The sequence below is a fragment of the Drosophila navojoa genome, chromosome 3 (assembly GCF_054131105.1).
Source record: "Drosophila navojoa isolate 15081-1374.11 chromosome 3, UAZ_NAV_1.0, whole genome shotgun sequence".
NCBI lineage: Eukaryota > Metazoa > Arthropoda > Insecta > Diptera > Drosophilidae > Drosophila > Drosophila navojoa.
The window spans coordinates 26,655,684-26,683,147 of record NC_142891.1 but is presented as its reverse complement, the minus strand read 5'-3'; the positions used below and the strand labels follow the sequence as shown (position 1 = coordinate 26,683,147).

Genomic DNA, 27,464 nt, shown 5'->3' with positions numbered 1-27,464 from the left:
AAGAGACAAGATATTCGACAAAAAGTCGAAAGCGTTTGCCGTTTACTGTTGGCCGCTTGGCGTTTAGCTTTAAATTTGTCGCCGCGTTTGAAATGCCAGTCGCGGCGATCGGCTGTCCAACAACTTGCCAGCGAATTGACAGACATATAAATTGCTCCACAGCCAGGCGGGCAGCTAGCCGTGTATCTGGTATCTTGCAGATACAGCAGCCGTCGCCGACGCCGCGTGCCAGCCGAACGTTTGTCATGCACTCGGTTTTCCTTTTGCAGAGTTACAACAACGCGGCCTCCACCACACACAAATGTATCTGCAACAAGTTGCTAACGCCAACATCGACAGCGACGGCGAAGGCGACGTCGGCAGCGGCAGCGACAACGACAGCGCTGCTGCGGTCGGCATCGAAGTTGCGAGTCGAACGAACTCGGCTTCAAAGTGCTTCGAGACTTTGCTCTGTGCAGTCGCGCGGTGCGCCTCTAGTTACAGATACTTCCGATCGCAACTCGTAGATACTTTTGCGCCGCGCTGATCGTCGCTGAAGAGCATTGAATGGTGTGCGTGTGTGCTTACGCGTGTGTGTCTCAAGTATTTAGTGCTAATTGACAACAACTGCTGTAAGCTCTCTCTAACTGTTGTTCTATGTATCTCACGGCTGCTCAATCAAACAACCGAACGAACTCCCAAATATAATATTGCTCGAGTGGAGCGCACATATCTCTCAGATACGAAACAGCTGCCCGGCATACTTTATGTTGATAAAGATGCTCATAATGAAGCTGCTGCTGCTGCTGTTGTTGTTGTTGTTGTAGTTGCTGTTGTTATTGTTGTTCTGATTGTGAGTCATCAGAAGCCTAGGTCCCAGCCACTCAATCGGTCGATCGACCGTGTGTCTGAGTCAGTTCCTGCCCTTTGCTTGGGTCTCTCTCTGACTTATTGCCTCGCCTCGGCGCCTTTGTTTGCCTAAGTCAAAAGTTGCACAAAATAAAATTAATAACACTGTGTTACATATATTTCACTATATCCGACAGCTTATCTGTCAGAAAATGAGCCAGCAGCATGAACAGAAGTCGTAAATATATCTATACCAAACTTCGATCACCGAGCTTCGATCTTCTATCAAATTCTTTTTGATATCGAGTTTACCATCGAAGTTTGATTCATTCAGTGTTTACCAAATTCCGATCTCCGATTTTCGATCTCCAATCTCCGATCTTCTCTACTAAAATTCCTTTTGATATTAAAAAAAGTTGAAAAAGTTATAATCAAAATCGTTTATTTGATTCATATCTCAGTTTCATTTATTCAGAACATACATATGCCAATCTCCGATCTTCGATCTCAGATCTTCTTTACTCATATTCCTTTTGACATAAAATACGTTTATAAAGTTGTAAACAAAATCGTTTGTTTGACATCGCAATTTGATTCATTCGAGAGCTATGCAAAGTGCCTGATTACGATATATCAATAATCGCAATAATAATAATAATAAGATAACATAATAATAGACATATAAATTACAAATTCAACAAGACAATGGCCACCTCCACGCTGAGTGCGACATCGAATGCGTCGAGTCCGGCTGCGATCAAGAATCCGCAACTGAAACGCGTCGTCTACTCCAAGTATCGGGAGCTGTTGGGCTCGTATAACGATAAGGCCAATGCCATAATCGAGACGCTGCCCGCCTATATGGTGCGCGAGGATCGTGGATTTCAGCTGGAGCTGCCGCTGGCCCCGCTGCAGCAGAATGACCAAGACAAAGGCTGCCTGGTGGATACGTAAGTAGGCTACACTGGGGACTGCACTGAATCCACAGCGATTTATGACAGCAAAGCGCGATAAGAATTTCTCTTCTCTGGTGCGCAAAAAAAAAAAAAAATAATAATAATAAAACAAAACGAAGCTGACAACAATTTCTATGTAAATATTTTGTGAGTTGCCGAGGCGAGATTAGCTGCCCCTGGAATGTGCAACTCACCCGAGGCACCCTGTAGTGCTCTAACTCTATTTATAGACCCAGTCGCTGGCTGGCAGGCGGACAATGACTATCATTATGTCATGTTGCATGTGGCAGCTTTCAAGTTGTGTCTGTCTATGTCTCTCTCTCGCTCTATCTGCCTCTCTCTATCCTTCTCTCTGTGTGTTGCCCTTGATCTTGAAATATGCACAGAACTGGCCACTGCCACTGCCTGGAGCTGATCTCACAGATCCAGTTTTTGTTTCAATTTCAATTTTTATACTCATTCACGAAGTGAATTAGTATATTGGTTTTGTGCAATGTCCGTCTTGCTGTCCGTCCGTCCGTCCGTCTGTCCGTCTGTCCGTCTGTCCGTCTGTCCGTATGAACGCAGTTCATTTCGCCGCTATTGAAGCTAGAGACTTGAAATTTGGAACACATATTCGTGTATAACTCCGATTTATAAAGTGTTAAAATTTTCCCGATACGCCCACTAGGGGCGTGGCAAATCGGAAAATGCATTTTCCGATATACCAGAAATCATGTTAGTTGAAGAGCTAGAAAGTTGAAATTTGGTATGTAGGTCCGCGTTGACCCCCCAAGTCCAAAAAGCTATGGTGGATATATCTACGCCTATTGGGGGCGTGGCAAATCAGATAAAACTGTATCTCCTAAAGTTCTATAGCTAGAACGTTGAAATTTCGCACGTAAGCTAATGCTATAATTCTATAATGACTGATGAAAAATTTTTATGTCTACGCCTACTAGGGGCGTGGCAAATCGAACCTGAAGATATAGTGATTTTTCAAATTTGGCTATATTCTAGGCACTATTGATGCTACAGACTTGAAATTTGGTATATATACGCGAGTTGACCTCCCAAGTCCAACAAGCTATAGTGGATATATGTCCGTCCGAAGGGGGCGTGGCAAACCGCAAAACTTTATATCTCCGACAGTTTAAGAGCTAGAAGCTTCAAATTTGGATAGTTGAGTTACTGGTAACGTCCTCTATCGATGCCCCAAAAATAATTGTCACGCCTCTTTGGGGGCGTGGCATATCGAAAAATACCCTGTAATTTTCACATTTTTTGAGCGCAAGCATTCAAATTTCGCATTTACGTTACCGTTAGCTCTTTCTAAGAACTGGCCAAAAATGAGGTGTCTACGGCCACTAGGGGCGTGGCAATCGGCATTTGTATTATCAAATTGCGACATTTATATGCTTGAGCTACCTACATACATATGTATGTATGTATATGTATATACAAATAGGCTTAATAGGCATTGATAACACGGAAGGAAAGATTTTTATAAAATATAAAAATAAAATTTAAATATTTAAAAAATATAAAATAAGCTAAAATAACAAAATTTGCAATTTACAAAAAAGAGTTTTCCGCGGGATGTGAATGAGTATCCCGCAGTCGGTAGCGCCCGACTGCAACGTTCTTACTTGTTTTTCCTTTTGGTTTGAACATTTTTTCACGCTCATTTGCATGCGCGCAAAAAGTGAAAATGTAAATTGTACAGATGTTTTTCTATAATTTTCCTGCTTGTTTTTTTCTGCATTCGATTTTCAGCTATTTTCACATAACGCCACTCACGCCAGCTGTTAATGGCCTCTGACTGCCTCTACGATATTATTTTTGGTCTATATTTCTCACCTCCCATGTATAAGAATATCTGAATGTGTGTATATGTACATATCTGTATAGCAGTTTCTATTTTGAACGAATGCAAATTGCAAATGTGACAGAATTGGCTCAGTGATTCATATGCAAGTGCTTTAAGTGGATCATGTGAAACGTGCAGCTTATTATTTGTTTAGTTCCAATCCACACTGACTTTGCACTTTGTTGACTTTCTTCTTATTTTTGGTTTAGTTCTTCCTGACATCTTAATTGCCGCTGCTGTCAAAATCAGCTGCTGATCTAGTTGCCTTCCTGAACTTGTCTAGCTCTAGCTCTAGCTGTAGCTCTTTGGTCCATTTTCCTGACACATTGACGTCATCAGACGGCGCTGTCGTTCGATCTTTGTTCTCAATAATTTCACAAAGTTTTCTTTGCTTTTTATACCCTGAACCCATTGAAAATGGGAAATCAGGGTATAATGGTTTTGTTAAAATGTATGTAACAGGCAGAAGGAGGCGTGGCAGACCCCACAAAGTATATATATTCTTGATCAGGGCGACGAGCTGAGTCGATTTAGGCCTGTCCGTCTGTCTGTCCGTCCGTCCGTCCGTCCGTCCGTCCGTCCGTCCGTCCGTCCGTCCGTCCGTCCGTCCGTCCGTCTGTCCGTATGTTTGAACGCGTCGATTTCAGAAGATACAAGAGCTAGAGACTTCAACTTTTTTTTAAAATGTCCGTATATATCACGCGCAGATCGAGTTTATCACTAAAAAACGATAACTCATTCCGATATTTTTTTATCGATAAAAAACCTTATCGAAGATCACTTAAATAATTATATCTCCTACATCTTTCAAGCTAGAGTCTCCAAATTTAAAATGTATATTAAGATGAATTTTATACAATTTCGGTTTTTGTTAAAATTTACCCCCCACCCCCAAATCCACCCCCTCACCCTCATCTTTGTAAAAGTCGTATATCAAATACTAGAAACTTGTGCTTCGGTATACACATACATTTAAACAATATGAATACGTTCTGAAAGTTTCATTACGTTCGTACGTCTACAAATTAAATTATTCAACAAATAAGTTCTCCTAATATTGCCAACACTGCAGCGCAACCCAAGCGCAATCGCCTGTATATGTGAGTGTGTGTGTATGCGTGTGTTTGTTTGCATGAGTGCGTGTGTGGGTGCTAATTATTATTGAAATATCAGTTGCTTGTAGGGTTCAGGGTATCTCGTAGTCGAGCAGTCTCGACTAGAGCTTTCTTACTTGTTTATTATTTTCTTTTAAGAATTGACTTGTCTCGATTTGTTTAGCACACGTGTGAGTGGAAAAATAAAAGCAAATTGCAGACTATGACGTCAACCCTAAGGGAAGGACAACAAAACCTATTAACTCGGAAGCTGTGCGATACTTTTTAGATTGTTTTTGGATTCGAATTTCTAGCTATTCTTCATAGTCAGCAATCTATGAAAATCGGAATTTATGGCATAATAGCTCAAGGCTAAATGTATGTAATAGACACTAGAAAAAATGGTAGCCCTCATTATGTGTATAAATATTTATTCAGGTTATCCAGGATATATCTGTCTACTTATCCATTAGACTGCCCGTATTTAAAACCAGGTCGATCTCTTACTCTTGAAAAGTTACTGCTTCTAAACCCATTCTTGAAAAGAATCTACTCGATTGCCGTCTGTATAATCGCATCGATCTCTGCAATTTCAAAATCTACTGCGTTAAGTTCTGGAGTATACACTCTCCTATATCATATACTGTATAATCTTATTTCTTTGTTCAATATTCCACTTCACTTTAGTTTTACAGGTAATCATACTAAATGTTAAATGATATCGCAACCTAAAGGTTCGTATTTAAGATTTCGTAAATATAAAAGAGGGCAAGGGTAGTGTAGCTCGCAAATCTATTTGCTAAATGATTGAATATGTCCATTTATAAGTAGATCATTTAAGTTATCTTTGTCGCGAGATGTGTATTAAATTATTATAAAATTTCCAGTTCGTTTTACTTAAAACCTGAATTTTAATTATCATTTTATAGCAAAAAAATCAAGAAGTAGAATAAATCTAGAAATACCTTTGTCTGTATATGTTTAATGCTCATCTCAGATCTCTCATTTAATGAGAGCAGCACATTCCTTTTTGTTCCAAGTTACATATATAACTTTTCCTATTTTGGAAATTTAAAGGGAAAAAATCTTTTCAGCTTTCGCAATATTTTCTTTATATTAAATATGAGTCTATTCAATTAAAAACTTTCATTTTGTCTTAAGAGATGATTTTTATTTGAATTCCGTAAAGAAAAGATTGAAATAAGATTTTTCAAAAAATTTCGATTTACAGCATAAATAAAAAGATCTCGCCTAGTTATTTGTTTGAGACTTTTCTCCGCATAATTTGCTTAATTTAGTCGCGCTTTACGTTGACGTCTTGCTAATTAAAAGCGAATGCTAAAGACGCTGTCGTCGGCCGTGTGTAGTTAGCATAGGCCCAGAAAACATCAGATGGCCAGCCAGTTGTGGCCAAAAGAAAGTGATGGGCAGTTGCTTTGTTGGCCAGGCGCATGCATGTCTCTCGCTCTCTCTCTCTCTCTCTTTCTCTTTCTCTCCCACTGGTTGAGATTGGGGTTCTGAAAAGTTGTCGGGCCTGTTGGTCCGTTGGACTGTTGGTCCACTGGCCAGCCGGGCTGTTAGCCTGTCGCCTGTCAGCTTCATTAGTTTTTATGTGACCATACAGCAAGAGACACGCAGTCACAGCCATGGCATAGAATACGCATGATTCGCTTTTAACAACTTGGCTAAGTGGGTCAGGCGAACAGGAACAGGTGTTGCGCCAAGTGCCAAGTGTTTGGTCGTGGCACAGCCGTCGCTAAACTGTTGCCAGCACTTTTCCATGTGCCCGTTCCGAGCACTCAAACCGCAAATGCGAAGGCAAACCACACACGCACACACACACATAGACATAGCGAATTTCAAAGCACCCAGCACCCACAACAACGATTCACGAGTGCGGCAATCCCACAATCCACAGTCCGCAATCCGCAATCCGCTTTACATACAAATTGGAGCGAGTGCATCAATGTCAAATGCAAATCCAAGCCTCAGTCGTACTGTGACGTAACTGCCTGCGGTCGATGACAAAAAAAGTTGACTCTAATTGAGTCCATATACGAGGCGATACACACACACACACACACAGATGCACACAGTCACACCTGTTGCCGATTACTGTATTTGTATTTAGGTATTGCAGAAATGTCATCTGCGATATGCGGAATGACCATATAAATCCGCCTGGAATTATGGTGCGCTATGCGAAGCAAGTGGCAGCAGCGAAAACTTGAACTTGCCATTGATTGCTCTTTCGGCTCAGTTGAGTTGTTAGCCAAAGTTTAACGCTCCATCATTTTCCAGGCTAGGCCAAAATCGTAAGGTCGTTCGGGTCGTTGATTGCTCGCCTCTGTTGCTTTGCCCCTACTCGCGTCCGTTGCACCCAACGATTATGGCCAGCTAGGAAACTCATTTGGCTTAACTAACCCGTTAGCTGTTTGCGCTTGCCAATATGTTTGTAGACCTGGCCATTTAAGGGGGAGCTGCGCATTTATGAGTATTATTATTAAAGCCTGACAAGCCTAGAAAGCTGCCAGTTTTGAATTGTTGTGCAATGCAATGCGCATTTCCTCCTAACTGAACTTGGTGCAATATATGGGATAACTGCATATGAATATACATATGTATATATATTTATATATGTAAGCTAGTTCGAATAAATACGTTATTCATCATCGGGCGGTTTTCACAAACATTTAATATATACATGTTACACATGAACAGTTTTATCGATTTATTTTGAAAAATTTATTGAATTACATTTTATAAGACAATATACAATATACAATTCAAAAAAAAATTTTTTTTATTAAATATATAACAATCAAATATATTACAATTAAAAATTACATAGGTTTTAAGTGATTATAACTAAAAGAAATTTGTTGTAAAAATTAAAACTAATGTTAAATAAGTTCAGATAAGTTCAGCACAGTCTGCAATTAAAATATGTACATTAGGTTGACCAATAACATGATTCTGCTATTTTGCAAATGCTAAATGAATCGTCTGAGCGTGCGGCTTATTTATCATATTAATAGTGTTAATATGCGAGGAGCAAAAGAAAGATAGACACACTTGATTAATTCATACACCCATACATACATGAAAACATACATACATATGTATGCACATCCATCCACATAGCCGAAAGTTTACCGTTAAGGCAGGGCTGTTTAGCAACATCAACAAGTCCAATAAATTATGCGTTGCCAATGTCTACAACCAATCGTAAAAAACATAACAAAAATAGAAACACCTAAATTAAATACCACGATTTATAAATCATTTCATATTTTAATTTTGCAATCTACATTCAAATCTTTGTATATATTACATATATGTATTTGCATACATATGAAGATATGTACATACAGACATACATGTGTGTGAGTAGCACAACACATACATACATACATATGTACATATGCATGAACAGCCAGGCAGATCGACAGCCTTTAGTAAAATATTTGAGAGAATTGCCTTCCAAAAGAGAAAAGAAGAGAGTGAATTGTGGGAAATTTGCTATTTCGTCCTTTCCTTTGATTGGCTTCAGCCTTATGGCATGCTAAGAAAAGAGACAAAAGCTGTAGCTGCATCACTGTAAAAGGACAGACTCCCACCAGTGCTCTCACTCTTTCGTGCAGATGCATATAGATTCGCAGAGTGAGCACGTGACATTGTGACGTCATGTCTTTAATAAGTTTCATATGGCATATCTAATACAGTGAACGCGAAAACTATGATGTCATGCGCAGACAATTTAGTAAGAACCTTCATTTTAGTAAACACTAGAACTTGAAGCGCACACGCATATTCGGAAATATTCTGGATGTTTGTGTGACTAAATGCATAGCAGCTCTTACTTATCTCTATTGTTTAATTTGCATACATATACAATATGTATGTATGTATTATTTATTTGAAAAGCCTATAAATAGTAGAATTGCGTCATTAGCTCTGAGACAAGTTTCAAGTTCGAGTTGACTTTCACATTGATTAAATAATTAAATATTAAAAGTGCAATGGAGTGTTGTAATAACATTGATTAATAGTTGAAGCACATAATTTTAGGGAAGCGCGAGTGAAGTAGAATGTGAGGTTGAAATTAGCACATTCGTCCTACTCATTGGCCACATATCAACCCAGACAAAGGGAATGAGAGGGCGATAAAGGACAGATTGCTAAAGCAATTAATACTTTTTATAATAAAAAAAATAGCAAATTAGTGTTTGACTTAGCTTATTTGTTTTGCCATTCTCTCTTTACATATGTATGTGTATATATGTATGTATGTACATACATATATAAAACCGTTCCCATGATTTATTATTATTGTTTTCGTTTTGGTTTTTATTGTTGATCTAACAGCTGCGCGCCTCCATACAAAGCTGGGTACTTGGTGGAAATGAAAATACAAATGAGCAAAAAGTTGTGTTCTTTGGTGCAGTTTTACTTTTTAATGTTTTTTTAATCATTTTCTTAATTGCTTTTCTGCTCGAGATTCGTCCATCTTGCCCAAGCTCTCACTTTCAACAGCTGGCCGTATTGGCCCTAGGCACAGCTCTTTGACTAATAAGTGGCAATGGATGCCAATGGCAGCATCTTCAGCTCACTTTCCCCCGCTCAACAGAAACAAAAAAAACATATATAAATATACATACATATACATAGGTATATATATACATATATATGCATATAAAAAAATAAAATTTGCCAAGAAAAAATTGGCTCAATGAACTGTCGATGAGGCGAGTCATTAGTCAAGCAGTTTGGAATAAAAAAAATAAAGATCTTGAAGTGTGGTCAGACAAATGGGGGCTCTTTCGCATGGAGCGTCAATATGAAACAGTTAATAACAAAAGATTAAGTCAAACTTATGATAAATAGCCAGAAATCGAAGAGGCGTACAAAGCCACTCAAGATGCTTCACAAGAATCACGAAATTTACATGAAAATGAAACCGTTCGATGACCACAATCAATCGCAATATGCTAATGAATGTCTCTCCCTCTCTCTCTCTCTCTCCCTCCCTTTCCCCCTCGGTACACAGGTATGGACAACGCGGCGGAGGCGCTGGAGGAGGCGGCGGCTATGAGGCACCCGCCTGCGTACAAAACGCCATGATGACAAAAGACAAGAAGCCCTTCACCTACACACCCGGCGGCATCGATCTCTCCCAGATCCGATCGGAGCGCATGGCCAAGCGCCTGGCGCGCAACGCTCAAGCCGAGGGCGCCACGGGCGCCTCCCAACAGAACAGACCATCGCCGCAGTCGTCGCCGGGCGTCACTCCTGGCAGCGCGGCCAGCACGATGGGCGCCGCTGCAATGGGCATGCCGTTTCAGGTGCTGCCACCGCCGCCACCGCCGCAGCCGCAGGCGCAATCACAGACGGGTAAGAACGGTAACCATGCTGCACCCCCACCGCCACCCCCACAACAAAGCACATTAGCACCACCAGCGGGGCGCGGCAGTGCGCCCGGTTCGCCGGCAGCCGCACGCAAATCGCCAACGCCGCAACGTTTCGAGCCGCCGCCGCTGGGTTTCCGGCCCGAGATCAAGATACCGCCCAATCCGATGGCGGCGCTGCGCAAGGTGCCGCCACCTGTGGAGAAGAACTTCTTCTGGAAGGATGAGTATTGCAAGGAGCGCTCCAAGAGCCCGCTGCCGGAGCCAGCTCAGAACGGCAATGGCGACTACAACAACAGCAGCAGCAACAACAGCAACAACAACAACAGCCAAGATGCCGTAGATGGTGAGCAGAGTGAGAGAGAGGGAGAGCGAGAAACTCTTCGGATATCGCATCATTTCGCTGGCTTTTGGTTTTGGTTTTGGTTTTGGTTCTGGGTCACACTCTAACCCCACTCTCGAGTGGGCCAAAGTTCTCTTGGTACAGTTCTTGGCCCGCGGCTCGCCTCATGTCGCTCGCCGGCTAATTACTAAGCGGTATCTGGTGCTTTAAAAACCACATTTGACTAATCCCAGACATCAAGCGGCATCTCTCTTATTGGCAATTCCCCACTAACGGCACTAAACACAAAATCACCTTCTCCATCCATGCCACCATGCAGCAATTCTAATCCCAGCTTCCTCTATTCCTGCAGCATTCAAGCCAGCTGGCAGCAGCTACAGCAATGGCAACTACAACAACAGCAATGGCAACAGCAACAGCAACAGCAACAGTTACAGTCCCTATACACCATCAATACAGCAGCAGCAGCATCAACAGCAGCAGCAGCAGCAGCAGCAACAACAGCAACAGCAGCAGCAACCATCGCCCAAAACACCGCCACTGCAGCAACAGTTGCAGCAACCGACACCACCGGCAACACCGCCACAGCAGCAACTTCAGGAGTTCCGCAGTGTGCCCATGCCGCAGTCGCCAGCTGTAAATGTCTATACGCGGCAAACAGATAGTCCGCGCTCGCCCTTTGAGCAGCAGCTGCAACAGCAACAGCAGCGTGCCACGGAGAGTCCCTTCCGCTTTGCACAGCAGCAACAGCAGCAGCAGCCGCGTTCACCCACGGCCATTTCTCCACTGGCACAGCAGCAGCAGTCACGTCCATCGCCAGCCATCTCGCCTCTGGCTCAGCCACAACAACAACAGCAACAGCAGCAGCAGCAGCAGCAGCAATCTGCCCAAACTGTGCCTTGGCGTACGCAACGCGCCCAGTCCGCTGCACCACAACAACAACAGCAGCAGCAACAACAACCGCAACAGCAACAGCAGCCAACGCATTCACAGCCCATTTACAATAATGTGCAAAGATCTCGCGATGTCTTCAGTCCGGCCAGAGTCGAGCCAGCCACAGCAACAACCTTCAATGCACAGCAGCAACAGCAACAACAACAGCAACAACAAACACCCTATCAAGGTGTTAAGCCGGTGAGTATTTAACAACTGTGTAATACCCACAATAGCTAGACCTTTCCAGACGTTTACTCATTCGCTTAAGCATTGACCAATTCATTTTCGGAGCGTATGAGTAATATAATTTACAACAGATTCATATGTATGATGCGCAAGATTGCAAGAGCAACAACTTACTGCCGTCGAATGTCTGTGATTTGTTCTAGCGCATTCACGGAAGCATTCACATCTATTTTTAGCCAATCATCAACAGCAACAGATTTCGCTCTGCGTATTGAACATTGAACGCAATTCGTTGCTGCAGCATCTAAAATTAAATATTGCCAAAGGCCAAACACGAATTTTGAACTTGAGGCAATCAACGCGACGATCGCGACAAATGCATTGCCATTGCAATATTCTAATCACTAGCTACATTTTGTACTTGAAAGAAAGTTAAATTCTTAGAAATTACAAAGTTGTATTTTTATATACATATGTATATACTTTTATATTGAATAATGGAATTACCTTTTATTATTGGATTATGGGTTGCAAAGGAGGAAAGCAAGCAAATACAACTTTTCAAATACATATTGTTGACATATGTATTTATAAATGTACATAGTTGTCTTTACGAAAATAGTTGTACTTATACAAACTAAAACAAATTTTAAAATTAATTAAAGTAAAGTCCGGTTTTGGAATAGAATGTAAGGAAGACAATTTTGATCGGAATTAAATAGTTTTTTTTTTATATGAATTTAAAAGCGACCTATCTTAGAAATATTAATGCTGCATATAATAATCTTCTTAGAATAGAATAGCCAGCATTAAAATAATTAAAACATCTCCAGTTGCGTAATTTTTTACATATTAAAATTCATTAGAATCAGTCTTTTATATTTTGGTAGGTAGAGGAAAAATCATTGCTCGGTAGAAATGAAAATAAAGAGAAACTGCATGAAAATATTTTGTTTCTTGTTTTATTTTAAATTTTATATTATATTCAATAAAAACACTGCTATTTAAAATTATTGTGATTTTATTTCTCTTAATTTTCACCAGTTATTTATATTATTTTATATTATATTACGATTACTTAATTTATGAATAGTACACATTTATGTCTTAATACATCGTTCAAGAAAATTAAGAAAATATGAATTTATATATTTATACATATGTACGTATATAAATATATATATATTAATGTATCAAAAACTATATATACATTAGGGTAAATACGAAAATTAGCAAACATATAAATATAAATTGCGAAAATATATATAAATACGTATAATGAAATTAATTTCTAGGCATGTGCCAAATACATTCAGAAAAAGAAGATAATTTAAGTGCAAGATTTTGTATTATCTTTTGTATAATATACATTTTTTTGTGTATAGAGTTTTTCATATTTAGAGCTTTAGATAATATAATGCACTGGCGGTTTAGTCTGGGACTAGTTCGAAATAGTCTAATTGGAACTACCCAACAATAAAATTTATTTTTATTGCTTTTTCTTTATTAAAGTAAAAGTGGGTTTAATGATTATAGACCATTACTCTATAAAGTTTTTTCGTTCAAATCAGTAATTGAAAAACAAAAGTCAATCAAAACTGGTACAGAACTAGTATACCATAATACCTAGCGTAACCTTGACTGAATAAGGGTATATACATATGTAAAGATTATAAAGAGCATGTTAGTTTAGTTATGACAAGACATATCTGCTCTTTTTATGAGTTATCTATGTGAAGCCTGAAGAGAAATCGGGTTGAAGTCTTAGGCAACAGAATCTAGGCAGATTGTTTATAATATATGCAACTATGCACAGTTTTTATAGCTCTTCTTAAACAATACTTTTCATTTCCTTTTTATTTTGACAGACTAACGTTGGCTCACTTTACATTGCTCCGCTGGCACAGCCCACAGAGCCGCAGGCCCAGCGTCTCTTGCTACAGCAGCAACAGTTGTCGGGAGCTCGTGACTCGCCCATGCGACAATTGCCGCAGCAACAACAACAACAGCAGCAGCAACAGGTGGGCGGCCAGCCACTGCGCTGGCTTAGCTCACAGCCCGCGGCCAAGGAGCAGGCGCCCTGGGCACGTCCCGAGGAGAATGGCAATGTGATGCCCTCGTCGCTGCGACAGACAGCCTCACCGTCGGCGCCAACGCAAGCGCAGCCCACAAGCACGTTCTATCAGGGCCAGATGTCGAGCCAGATGCCGATGCAGATCCAGATGCAGATGCAGGGCAACGGCTATGACAGAGCCGCGTCTCCCGCTCCGGCTGCTCAGCAGAACTTTGGGTCAACAGCACAGCAGAGTGGATTGCGATTGCAGATCAACAACAGCAATGCGAGCCAGAGTGGCCCCAGGGTAACTTATCATATTACAGGGTATATAAAACAGCTATAAATGCTTACTGGATTATTTGCAGGAGCGCATCATACCCATTACACTGGAACAAACCCCAACATATGCCGCAGCTCAGCCCAACTTTGGTGGTAAGTTTGAATACGTTGTAATCGGTGTTTAGTTTGTTTGTGTGTATATTGGTTCTTTAATACCCTGTATGGCGCTTTCCTAAACACTCTAAATGTTCGTTACTAAACCAGCCCCGTACCCAGTGGTCTAGCCCACCCATACCCCGAATGCGAACCCTTGCACTCTCCAACATATACCTCGATTGCTCCCAGTCTACTGTCCCACTGTGCAACTTTCCATCTCGATATCAATATGTGTCTATGTATACTCTTTCTTTCCTACGAAAGCGCCTGCTGGCCACATAATACGCTCAGCTAATCAATTTGTCGATCAAGGTTACAACAACTATCCAGCCTCAGGAGTGTCGCCCAGTCAACAGCAGCAGCAACATCACTTTGTTGCCTCGAATCACAGCAACAACACCAACAACAGCAACAATTCAACACGGATCATACCCATTGCCATTGAGGGAGGTCGCGGAGGTCCCGTGTCCCAGTCACCCGTCGTGCTGCAAAAGTAAGTGCAAGCTGAGGTGTTGTTAACTATACTAAATTGTTTGTTGTGCTTGACCAACACTGAAATAACTAGTTATGCACCACTACCCAGCACTAATGCGTTTAAATTTTGTGCTTCTTTACAAAACCTAACGACTTACCGCGACTTTCAGTGCCAATTACAATTTGTATGTGCATCAGTGTCCGCTCGAGGCTGAGATAAACTACAGAAAGAACCGACTCAGGTAGTACAGTCACAGCACAGTCGTCGTCGCCGTCGTCTAAGACTCTAACAATGGGACTTGGAGCAGCTCAGCTCTGCTCCAGCTCCCCTTGAATTCGTTCGTAAATGTTGTGTGCGTGCGTCGCTTATTTGCATAACATTCCAGCATAATCATTGTAATGGGGAATTCCCTTGCTGGGGAGCTCCCCTTGTCATCAACATGTGATCCGAGCGATCTCCCACAAATTCTCACTCAATCGACTCTGCATTCGGTTTCAGTTAACCAGCTAACCACGCTTTCACAGCCCATTGAAATGATGTAATTTGGTCTTCCGACATCTAATATCGAGTGCATGCTAACCGAGAACATAACGTAACATTCGCCTATATCTACTTGCAGCGATCCACGCTCACCGCCCATACAATCGAAATCGTTTAGAATATTGCAAAAGATAACCGATACGGTGGACGACGGTGGCACCATCGAGTCCCGGCCCGTGCAACAGCCCCAAGCGGACGTGGAGGCGCCGCAGCTGCAGCGGCCGCAGTTCGCTCGCCAGATGAGCGCCCAGCAGGCGCGCAATAGTCCGACCATTGAGCAAATGAGGCGACTGCAAATTGCACAGGATCAGCAGTCGGGCACACCACAAGCCTGGTCCCCGCAAGGTGAGCCCCAACGCCCCATTTCCACAGCGCGCCGGACGGGTAAGGGAGAAGGAGAGCGAGAGAGTTGTAAGGTTTCGTCGATTCGGTGTCCATTGATCTTCATCTGGGTCAGGGTCTGGGTCTCTCAGTCTAATCCTGAAATGGTTATTTTTACTAATTCAATGCTTTGAGCCACAACAAACCCGTTTGGAACAAGAGAAACTAATACGCTTCCTGTGTAGTCCGCCATGAGTATATGGCAATGCCTTAGAGCTCGAGTCCAAATTGCCAGCACTACTAAACGCAATAGATTGGCCATATAATTCAAATTAGCGTAAGACTAAACTGATGTGAAACGCTCTCCATTCAATTACAGGTAACGGCGCATCCACGCAGAACCGCTTTACACCACAGCGTTCTCCATACGGTGAGTGGGAGAGAATTCTTTGAAAGTGAAGCTCTATTTGAAGCTGTATTTCTCTTTAGATACACCCCAACAGCAATACGTGCCACCCAGTGAGCAACAAGTACCGGAACCCAAAAAATATACCGGAAGCGCAATACCAAGTCGATCATTTAAGATTCTACAGGCAATGACAACACCAGAGAATGCCGGTAAGTCATCTACAAAAAGAAGTAACTGTAAGAATCCGGGATGATCTCTATTATTTTATTATTATTATATATCACACACACACACACACGCACACGCTCACATGATCAACACGCGACGTTTAGCCTCTCGGCTACGACAACTTGTATATATGCCATTATAGACATTCACTAACAAATACACACACACACGCGCACATTGACGTACACGTATGTATGTATATTCACAATTATACATATACCTTGCATCACGTTATTTTTCACAGTGTTCTTGATTCTTGATTGTATTCTACCTATTGAGAGATTTCACCTTTCTTGAAAATCATTTTGTTTTGCATTGACTCTTAACCATACGAGTTGTTGGATCCTTCACTTGGGAAGGAAGCATGTTGAGTTGCAATCTGAATAAATCGGTTATACGACTCATCTCTATGTACACCTACATCATGCATCCATATCATCCACACACACAGACACACACACATGCATACGCGACTATTGAAGTCTGTATATAGTTAGTGGCTTTGCTCGATCGTTTAATCTGTATAACATTCACAGTCCAAATTGTTGGTGTATTGATCATAATATGCACTCTCACCGTGTCTATATCTTTTCTTCTTTCTTTTTTTATTTATTTATTTTTGATAACCGTGCACCAAACCGACCTCAGAACATAAAATTCACACCGAGCTGGACTCGGATTTGGAAAATATTGAATTGAACGAAGCCAATAATAATAATAATAATAATAATGATAATAATAATAATCATAATATTATTAATCACAATAATGACAATAATGATAATGCCAGTAAAAGTAACCATAACCGAGAAATTAACAATAAAATCAATAAACATCATAGTTACACATCTGCCACACCCACTCCACCGCCCACCACAGACACAAATACAAGCACTTCTCATGGCTCATATTCATCAAACTCATCGCTTAGCTCTGACAGCTCTTATCCGGCATCTAAGCAGCCGGAGCGCTCCCAGTCGGTGCCTCCGCAATATCCCTATGCTTACGGTTATCCCTTCCCCTGGTACATGCCACCCCCTCCCCATCCCCATCCAGCCACAGGGCCAGTAAATGGGGATCAGCCTCAAGTCCTAAACTGGCCCTATCCCTATCCATATGCACCGCCACCTTTGCCCCCATCTGCTGATGGCAAGCAGCCAGACATGAATCAGGCCTATCCCTATTACTACCCTTACTATCTACCCCCGCCGCCAGTCTATGGCCAGCCAGGCATGCCCAGTGATGCGCAGTTTCCCCAGTTCGTACCGCCCTATAGCCCCTATCCCTATCCGGTAGCGCCTAGCTTTAGCCAAAGCTCAACTGAAAGTCGTGCCAGCAGTGTATTGCCCGATATTATTATAACCCCCAGCACTGACGATACGCCCTCGAAGGTCATAATGCAGCACCACATCAAGGTGGAGCCCCGTGAACCACCCAAGCGCGCGCACTCTGTCGAAATTGAGGAGCTGGTAAGCCGCCCGAAGGCGCGCAATATCTGCAGCAACAACGAACAGGTCATCGACATGCTCACCCAGCGACTGGCCAATATCAATAATATTGCAGGAGGCAATACTCAAGCCAATCTGTCGAAGCAGATCCAGAAGGACTATGCGGGCGAACAGCTCAAGGAGTTGGGCGCATGCTCGCCGAGCGAGAATGCCTCGCCGGTGCAGATCACAGTCGGAGTGGACGATGACGACAGTGAGACAGAGTCGGAGGATAGCAGCGATGAGGACGAGGATGATACGGACACACCCAAGCACGCGCCACTGCAGGCCATCAAGTCGGTGACCAACATACAGGTCTACAAGGGACTGGGTAAGGTGCTCGTCGAGCAGTTGGACTCAGAGAGTGAGGATGAGGATGTGACGACAGCCGATGAAATGGTTGACGAGGAGGAGCAAGTAGAAGAAGAACAAGAACTAGTCGAGGAACTGGACGAAGACTACGCCGTCGAAGAGGATCTGAGCACCATATACGAGGAGGAGAGCGACATGGAACGCAGCAGCAACTATGCCAGGACAGTTATCAATCGTAATGGATCCAGTGCTAGTAATGCCACAATAGGAGATCCCCAAGTCGAGGAAGATGACGACTTGGATCAGCAAGTCGAGGACAATGAAAAGAACGAAGCTAATGTCGATGACGACGATGAGGAATCTACTTCGGTGACTGTGCGCTTGCCACTACGCTTCTCCTTCAGCCGCAGCTCGAATGACGAGAAGATAGCCACCCTAGAGGTGGGCAGCACCACACAGATTGAGGAGCGGCGTCAGAGCTTGGAGGGAAAACGCAATTCCTTTAGCATTGCCAAGTTAGAGAGCGAAAACGAGGACGACAATGACTGCGAAGTTAGCGTCACCATCAGCTTGTCCAACTCGTCTCGCTCCAATTCCGTCGACAAGTCGATGGAGAACCAACTGAGCGGCAATCCAGACAAAATGCTCTCAAGTACTCGGAAGCTGAGCACTGAAGATGTGTCTACCTCTATCTCGCTGGGCATGCGCAATAAGTTCTTAGCTGAGACCCAAAGCGGGGAACTAACAAATAACATTGCCAAATTGGAGCCGGCAAAGGAAGCCGAAGATAGCGCGGAGGCACCCAAAGAGGAGTTCGACTTCTTTGCCACGCTTCGGGCTACCAAAATGCAAGCACAGAAAATGATGGAGCAATCCAAGAACTACTGGAAGACGACAGAGGCAAAGCCAGGTGCCGCACAGGCGAAGCAAGCTACGGAAGAAGCGACTGTGCAACTACGGGTGAAGCAGAGCAACGAGCAGGCCCAACCAGCTAGACCCAAGTCTTGTGACCTAAGCAAAACTCAGGCCTCTTTAGAGGCGGCCAAGAACAGCTTTTGGTCAACATTCGCCACTGCAGCCAAGGAGCCTGAACCGGTTCGTGAGCCCGAGCAGCCAGATGAAGATGAAGAAATCGACTTCTGGGCAAGCATTGAGAAGAGTAAGGACGAGAGTCAATGGGTGAAAAAGAAAAAAACCGTTACGTATACCCCACTACAAAGAGAGACGGTGACTAAAGTGGAACATTGGACGACTACCCTAAAAGCCAAAGTAGGATACATGCCCCAATCGCAATGTGCCGCGGTTCATTTCGTGGTCGAAGAATCGCCAGAGGGTAAAGAATCATCAGAGGTCAAACAGTCGTCTGAGCCAGAGGAGGATTTTTGGGCATCAGTAGACAAGGCGAAATCCGAGAATAGCATGAAACAGTTCAACACACAATCGCATCAATACACAGAAAAAGTTGACTTTTGGGCGGATCAAACAGCAGAGACTCAGATAGAAGAGTCAATCGAAAATACAGTGGAGCAAATAACCCAAGAAGAAGAAGAAGAAGAAGAAGGAGAAGGAGAAGAGGAAATTGATTTCTGGGCGAATATAAAATCAGCCGAAGATGTTAATGATCAACAAGTAAAGGATTATAAATTCGATCCCACAAAATACCCTGAGGAACCACGCGAGGTCGATACCGATGAGGAAATTGATTTTTGGACGGAAATCGAAGCGAATCGTAAGTCAGATGACGATGATGTTACTTTCCACAAATCAGCCACGTTTTGGGCTCGTAAGGAGCGCCAAAACTCGGTAGAAGAAACGCCATACAAACCGGTGGAAACCAAGGCTTTTCGGGCCAAGCTGCCCGACGAACCAGCCGTGGAAATCGATGTGTGGGCAACTCTGGAAGGAGCTCGAGGGGAGGAGCCAGTGATAATCGATCCAGCTGTCGAAGAGGAAAAAATGCTGGCCACTCAATACGACGAGCTTGAGCATGAGAGCACAGCTAAGGAAGACTCGCCCAAGCAGATCGAGCAAGCAACACAAGAAGCACCCGAAACCAATCTTAATATGGTTGACACTATGTCGCTGGCCTCAATGCATGAGCCAGCTACTGTCCATACCTGGGCGCCCTATTCGCACGGTAACGATGAGCCAGAGAATGACGAGGAGCCTGACTTTTGGGCGGACATCGAACAGGAACGTGAAAAGATCGATCAGCTGGAAGAAGCGGAGCAGAAGCGCCAGAACTATCGCCAAGCTATGGCCTTCTTCAATACTTCCATCGATGAGCACAAAGTGCAACAGAAGCCGCAACCAAATCGAACTAGCGTCATTCTGGAGTTGGAAGAACCTACCGAAGTTAACCTTGGTGCTCCCGGCGAATACGAAATTGTGGGCGAGGACGGTGTCGTCTTGGAGCAACATAAGATACAAATAGCTCACGCCGAAGATGAGGAACGAGGGGCAACCACACCAACTAACCAACTGCCACAGGTTTACGTTCAGCCTGAGCCAGAACCAGAACTGCAACTTGAATCTCAAACACAACTCAAAACGGAGCGGGAAAGAAAATTGCTACCTAATGGCCTACCGGATCTTGGTGTGATAAAGGTGGATGAGCCCAAAATATCAGTGCGAGATCGCATTAGTGTATTTGAGGCAACACCTTCAACTCCCACGTCCAACAAGCCCATGACTATTCAATCGCTGTCCGTGGACAGTGGGCGTGGCAAAGGACAGCTGTCGCGGAATAGCAGTACGCAGCGGTCCGAGTCCGAGATCGAAGAGGATGACTCGGGCGTAACGGACATGAATAGACAACTCTCCGAGACGGACACCGAGTCCGAAAGTTTCCCCGAGCTGCGGAAAATGACGAGCTATCAGCGAGCCGCGACACATTCCAGACTCTTTAAGCTGCTGCAGGACGAGAACGATCTGCCCGAGGCCTTGGAGGCTGGCCAGGCGGACGAGTTTCACTTCAAGCCGAGCAGACGCAAGATTATTCACAATGTATCCATCACACGGCGCCAGAACCCGAATGCGCTCAGCGAGGCCGAGACAATGACCCAGCGACGCGAACGCCTCTCATTGCCCCTTCGCAAGAACACCAGCATCGATGCGGACAATCCCTCCACGCCGAACAGTCCCGCCTCACCCATTGTGGGGCCATCGCCCAGCAAGCAGCGCGTGGTTAGCGACAAACTGGTGAACGAGCTGGTCCAGAGTCTGCTGCTCAAGAGCGACAGCACACACCTGCGCCAGCTGCCCATGGAGCGCTTGCAGGCAGCTGCCAAGCGCGCCCTGGTTGAGGAGATGGACTCCGTGGAGAACAGCTCGCTGGACAGCACGCCCGCCATAACGCCCAAGCAGGACAAGGAGTATTCCGATTACTACAACAGCTGGACGGAGGCGAGTGGCGGCGACGAAATCGTGCCGTCGAAGGCATTTCGGGCGCTACAGGATCCGCGTCGCAGTCCCTGGACGGTGCGCTGTCCCCGGGTGCTCAGCTCCAAGACAATCAATCGAGACCTAGCACGCGTCACCGAATCACCCGAAATCCTGAGCAGTCGCGGCAGCAAAAGTCCCGAGTGCTTTAGGCAACAATCTAGGGAACGGTCCGTTAGCAGCTGGCGAAAGGTCTAGTCGGTTTTCTCTATTGGGCTATCTGGGAAGGGGTCACAAACACATACATATATTGAAATATGTTATATATATGTATATAGATTTTAGTATTTGCATTTGAGTCCTGATACTTGCCTAGGTCAAGCGACTGTCACTAGTCACTGCCTTCATTGGTTAGCCAATTGTTGCATTTCTCATCACATCATATCATATCACATCACTTCCTATCACATCGCATTGTACAATATGACAAACAAAAATACTCTGACTAATAACTAAATATCTAATCAAAAATATAATATATATAATCTGAAATGTATATAAATCAAATAAAACCAAAGAAAAAGAAAATCGTTCATTCGTTCGTTCGCTCGTTCGTTTGTTATCTCAATTAAAAGCGCAATCTCTTCGCCAAAGTCATTTCTAAATTCGAATCAAAGCAAATAACAACTACAACAACAACAACAGCAACAAAACAAAAAATATAATTTAATCAAATCAAAAATCTATCAAATCGCCACAAGAATAATCAAAAACCAAAAAACAATTTCATCAACTCAATGATTTTGTAAAACTCGTTCAAAATCCTAAGGTACCTAAAACAAATTCAATTAAAATGTATATCCTATCCTAAAATTTCAACTAATGTTTTCGTTATTGTTTTTTTTTTTTTTTTCTCATTATATAATCTATATATTTCAAATTTGCCAACTATCTATTCTATATGTATTTCTTTTAATTTTGCCGCTATTTGATTTTTTTTAAATTATGTGTGCCGTATTTCCTAATTTTTTGCAATAAATATTTGCGATAGTCACATTTTGTACACTAAGTAAATTTGAAACTACATCTAAAAAATTAAAATGAAAAATTTTAAATTTAAACTTAAACCCAATTAACCAGGTTTGTATCTAAATACTGTTACCCAATTAACACACATCTAAAAATTCTGTAGAACTGCCCAAAATATTAACCTCATCTAGATGTTATGTAGCACTTCAAAATATTTCCAAATCAAATCTTAACAAAATTAAAAACATTGACTCAATGTCCTATCGCAAATATTTGTATTATCTTTTCCTTTCCAAAAAGTATTTTGATTTTTTGATTTAACGAATTTTGGAGAGCAAACTCCACCTTGCACAAAATGCTGAACAACGAATGAAGATTTTTTTTAGTGTAACAATAAAATACTATTAAAAATAAAAACAATAAACACCAACGATTGCCAAATTGTAAAATATAAAAAGTCGTTCAAAATATTAACCATTCATGAGTTTACAATTCATAATTGAATGTTTTCCTTTCTTATATTTGATTAACTTTTTTTCTTTTCTTTTATACACAATTAAAATATTCTTAACATAATTAATCGTTTACAATGATGACAATGAATATGAATGGCTTTTTATCCCAAAAACATTAAAAAACATAATAATAATCAAAAATTTATAAAAGTAAAAATTGTTAAAACAATTAAGGTGAAGTTTCCTCTCAAAGTTCTGTTGGCTGCTTTTGCTTTACTTATTTTTATTTGCCGCTTCGTTTGTATGTAATTGTTACGCTTTATTTTCTCCCATGTCTGGCCTACAGATATATAGATATTTATATATCTTGAACGTTTACCAATCTAAGCGAAATGGCGCAGACCAAGAACTTTCCACAAATTATTGTTAGCTTTATTCGTATATGTTTTTGGTGTAATGAAAATTGAATACCTTAATAATGAACTGTTTTACTTTGTATTCCAGGACCGGGACAATCGGATCTATAATTATTTCTCACAGCCATAGAAATCAATTATAGCTGACAACAGACTACAACAAACGATGCAATTTAATGCACTTGTCCCTAGCTTAAGTACCAGCAAATACTTAGGATCCGCGAAGTAAACAGAATGATGTTTAACTTGGGAACAGTTTCTTTTTAGTGAAATTTCATAAAACTAACTTTTAGCATTGTAGTTGAGATGAAAATGTATTTTTAAAATATTTTTTTCAATTGTTAAACGCGATTTGGTAGCAGCACTAAAAACAAAAGGAGCAAAACAACAAAAAACTCTAACACAACTTACGAACTCTATTAGCGAAGCGAATCATTACTAACCTTAACTCTTAAGCCGAGAGAATGAATTAATCCAGAGATAACAAAACGAAACGAAAAACAACGCAATCGACAATTCAAAATGTATCCGGATAATACGAAAGCGCATCCTGTAAACGATTCATAATATTCATGATAATAAAATGAAAGCAAAAGCAAATAAATAAAATTTTCAATTTATAGAGTTTCTTTCTGTTTGTCGTCTTCAGCCAGCAGCTGTTTGATTTGATTAGTTTCTCATATCTTTCTTTAACAACAGACTCTTTGATTTTGTCATAGCTATTTATACAGGAGAAAGATACTTATATACAAACATATGGTATTCGTATGCATACGAGTGTGTTATCAAATCTATTTGAGACTATTATTATTTTATATACTCATTTATATTTTTGTGTTGTATAATTTTATATGCAGTGACATTTTAAGTAAATAAAAAGATATCTTAAAAAAAAAATAAACAAAAGATTGTTGGTTATTTTGATATTTGATTTAAATATAAAGGTTTATATGGTCAGTAACCTTGCTCATTGTTCATCCGCTGATTTGAAAATGTGAAAGCTGCCTTCAAAATAAGAATGAGAATGGATTGCAAATGCCTTTAATAATAAATGTATGTATTTCACATTTAACATAGAGCTGCTATCTAACATAGGATTGCTGCCCAACAAAAAACTGTTAATTATTGACATTTTATTTTAGCCCACATACGAAATAATAATTAAATGCACTGTTAATTGACGCACTAGATTTGGGTCTATGTTAAAACACTCTACCCATGGCGCAGGGCTGACAAAAATCTTTTTTCGCCAATCAAAATTGCAAGGAATGCTTGTATTCCTTAACAATATTTAAGAATGCAATGTATTTGCTATATCTTAGGCTTGATTTGGATAAATGTAATATAACTATGCTGTTATTCACTCTGTCAATTTTAGCGTTAGGAAAATTTTGACTAAATGCTTTTTGACTACGCAGCTTTTTTGCTCAAAATGATTAGCAGAATATGTATGTGTATTGTTAGGATAGGAATTTTTTAAATCAAAGAAAATACTAATTATAAGGTAGTATAGTGTGGGGTTCTTATTTCATAGATAGATAGATTGCGGACCATATTAAATATTCTGTATTACATTTTTAATATATATATATTTCAATACAGTTTTTAATTTAATTTATCTTCATAGGTACAGAGAAGCCGAGTGTAGCAAAACTGTTGTACTTGTATGTAGTTACAAATGTATTTAGGTACATGAGCATGAATTCGTTCTAGGATAGATTCTCGTAGTATATATATTTGTGTGTGTTTTATTGTATATTTATATGTATATTGAAGTAGTATTCATATTGCACTTAAATAAAAGCACACACTCAGTAAATTCAATAATCTATACGTTGTTAAGATAGGATCAATTATATTCATTATGCAAATATAATTGCTGTTTGACATACATACATATGTCGAGTTTACAGTATCTTAAAATGGACATGTTGAACAAAGCAACGGGCAATATGCCTGCTCAAAACTCACCTACTACAATTAACAACATTTAAAGCTAACTCGTATATATATATATATATGTATATAACATGTATGTATATTGTATATAGGGCATGCAGATCAACGTTTTCCTTGTAATAAATGCATAAATATGTCAATTATTTTAACACTAAACTTTGATAGTTAACTTTGAGATACTTGAGATTTGTACAATTTGACATTGAGCTAACTCATTTGAGAATTGTGTAAATCATATTATGATATATACACACCGAAGTTTGGCACACATTTTAAGCCCAAAGCTTGTTAAAGCAGTTCGTAATATTGCATAAAAGAATGTTTACAGTTATTGCATATTATATTGCTTTAGTAGATTACGCCGTAAACCACTCTAGGAAGTTATCTCCGATGCTTGCACCTGCATGAGCTCCTGCACAATGCGATATTCGTGGCAATCGGCGCAGAGGAGGCGCCCATTGGACTGATTAGTGCGTTGCACCTTCTCATGGCACACGATGTGGACCAGTTTGAGATTCTTGAGCGAGAATATCTCCAAGAAGTACTCCAGCACAGAGACGTCCACAACGCGTTTGTTGTGCAACGCGCATTTACGCTGCGGCTGTGTTACCAGTTCTTGAACATTGGCCACCAACGTCGGCAAAATGGTGCGACACAGTTCGATTTGATGGTCAAGATTCCACACTTGAAACAATATGAGATTTTCCCGTGAAGCATATGGATTGATGGTGTGCTTCAGCGAGCAGTAATTGCCATTGTCCGAGTAAGAGCCCTGGCAATAGAAGTCGCCTAAGTCCGTGCACAGCGAAACGGACCATTCGTCGAGGATGGCATTTCGCGTCGTATAATCTTTAATGACTTGTCGCAGCCGCTTATTGGGCACGCTCGCCGCGTCGGGTTCCTCCGCTTCCCCATGCTGTCGCAAAATCTCATGCTTCAGCTCACACTTTCGATTGAACATCATCGAAAAGTAATCGCAGCCAATAAGAAGATAGCGAAATTGCTCCAGCACAGAGTTTATGATTTGCCTGGCCTTGGCATTCTGTCTGTATAGCGGATTACGCGTCAGCTCTTCTTTGGTCTTGTAGTAGTACCCACGCACACGTGTCTGCGCCCTGACGGCCATGGCCTCCTCCTTGGACTGAAATCGTTCTTCGCTGCCCTCGAACCACTCAACGTGCTCGGCCTTTAAGCTGAGATGCGCTTTCGTGTTGTCCAAGGCTCGTCGCTGCTTCTGCTGCTCATACTCCGTAATCATACGTCGAAACTTGTCCGGATGCTGTTCGATGAAGTCGTAGAAAATGTCTGCAACCTTCAGCAGCGGCGACTGTTGGCGCATTTTCTCAAACTCAAAGTCGGCATCTGTTATAGAATATAAAGGAATTTATTTAAATTAATCATCATCATACAAAGTATACAAACTTAGCTCACCCGTTGTGATGACTGCATCGGGTCCAGCCACAATGAAGAGCGTTTGAGCAGGCAAACTGTTGAAATACTCCTCGTCGGAGACTTCAAAGCCATCAATGGCCAGATAAATGTGCAGCTCCTGCAGCTAAAATGCAAGCAAGCGTAAAGGCCATGAGTACACTGCCCTTGACTCGTAATACCCTAGACCCTGACCTAAGGCGGATTTGTGCTAGCAACAGGTGTTCCCCTTGTGTTTTGTTTGCTTTCGTCGGACATGCGCATTTCGGGCACGAGTGTTTCGTGACATTGACGCGTGTAGAGCGTCAAGTAAGGCGGAAGCCAACCAAAGGAAACATTGGCCTTGAAACTTCAGGGCCAGGGACGAGGGGCGGGGCAGGGTCAAATATGGGCGAGTGTGGGCCGAGGCGTTTTTCTTCCTGTGAAGCAATGCAATTTGCCAAATATTTTTTAACACTTACCGGAAATTTGAGCTGTGCCTTCTGTAGCAGCATTTCTAATGAATTGGCGCCAATACCGAATTTCCGTGTGCGCTCATTGTCTGTTATTTTATAGCCCAGCATTTTGGCTGGAGCTTTTAGATTTTTATGTTTATCTGGATCCTTGTCCAGAGTTTGGTTCACTTTGCTACAACTGCTGCGTGTGGACGGCGCCATGATTGCTTCCTTAATGTAGTTCAGCATCTAAAAATTACTAACTTTTTAAATTGACTTGATTTGATTTCGTATATTCGAATGAAATAATACTTTGTTTGGGAAAACCTTGCAACAAGCTGCCTTTTACGCGCACGAATATAAACTTCTTCGGCAGCGTTGCCAGTGTTTTGAAGTTTAACCAGCAGCAACAGTGCTGCGCTATTTGTACACAAGGACTTCGTAAGCTTCATTTACCGCTAAATTACGCATTTTCTTACATTTAAATAACTAGAATTAT

The 27,464-nt window shown here is 41.7% G+C and overlaps 2 protein-coding genes across 16 annotated transcripts in view; one reads left to right on the top strand and one right to left on the bottom strand.

Moving 5' to 3' along the window:
* The window catches only part of LOC108658750 (uncharacterized), a 32,375-nt gene extending 8,615 nt beyond the window's left edge, over positions 1 to 23,760 (top strand). Inside the window, exons 1-12 of one of the 15 annotated variants that reach the window (XM_089257928.1) lie at positions 1,386 to 1,778; positions 9,778 to 10,121; positions 10,831 to 11,612; positions 13,469 to 13,960; positions 14,022 to 14,088; positions 14,356 to 14,584; positions 14,736 to 14,807; positions 15,186 to 15,517; positions 15,807 to 15,857; positions 15,917 to 16,045; positions 16,713 to 22,073; positions 23,233 to 23,760. In XM_089257928.1, the coding sequence (XP_089114054.1) occupies positions 1,534 to 1,778; positions 9,778 to 10,121; positions 10,831 to 11,612; positions 13,469 to 13,960; positions 14,022 to 14,088; positions 14,356 to 14,584; positions 14,736 to 14,807; positions 15,186 to 15,517; positions 15,807 to 15,857; positions 15,917 to 16,045; positions 16,713 to 21,502 (7,533 nt within the window). In that variant the 5' untranslated portion in view covers positions 1,386 to 1,533 and the 3' untranslated portion in view covers positions 21,503 to 22,073; positions 23,233 to 23,760. Of the gene's footprint in view, positions 1 to 1,385; positions 1,779 to 9,777; positions 10,482 to 10,830; positions 11,613 to 13,468; positions 13,961 to 14,021; positions 14,089 to 14,355; positions 14,585 to 14,735; positions 14,808 to 15,185; positions 15,518 to 15,806; positions 15,858 to 15,916; positions 16,046 to 16,712; positions 22,074 to 23,232 lie in introns of those variants that run through there. The other 14 variants (XM_089257919.1, XM_089257918.1, XM_089257920.1 and 11 more) reach the window with 14 other exon arrangements.
* Positions 23,761 to 25,459: 1,699 nt separating this feature from the next.
* Positions 25,460 to 27,417, bottom strand: Drep4 (DNA fragmentation factor-related protein 4). Its single transcript, XM_030387321.2, has 4 exons — positions 27,278 to 27,417; positions 26,993 to 27,214; positions 26,535 to 26,658; positions 25,460 to 26,465 (listed from the first exon to the last, which is right to left on the bottom strand). Exons 2-4 carry the CDS (start codon positions 27,212 to 27,214, stop codon positions 25,477 to 25,479), a joined length of 1,335 nt encoding a protein of 444 aa, XP_030243181.1. The 5' UTR covers positions 27,278 to 27,417; the 3' UTR covers positions 25,460 to 25,476.
* Positions 27,418 to 27,464: the final 47 nt, after the last annotated feature.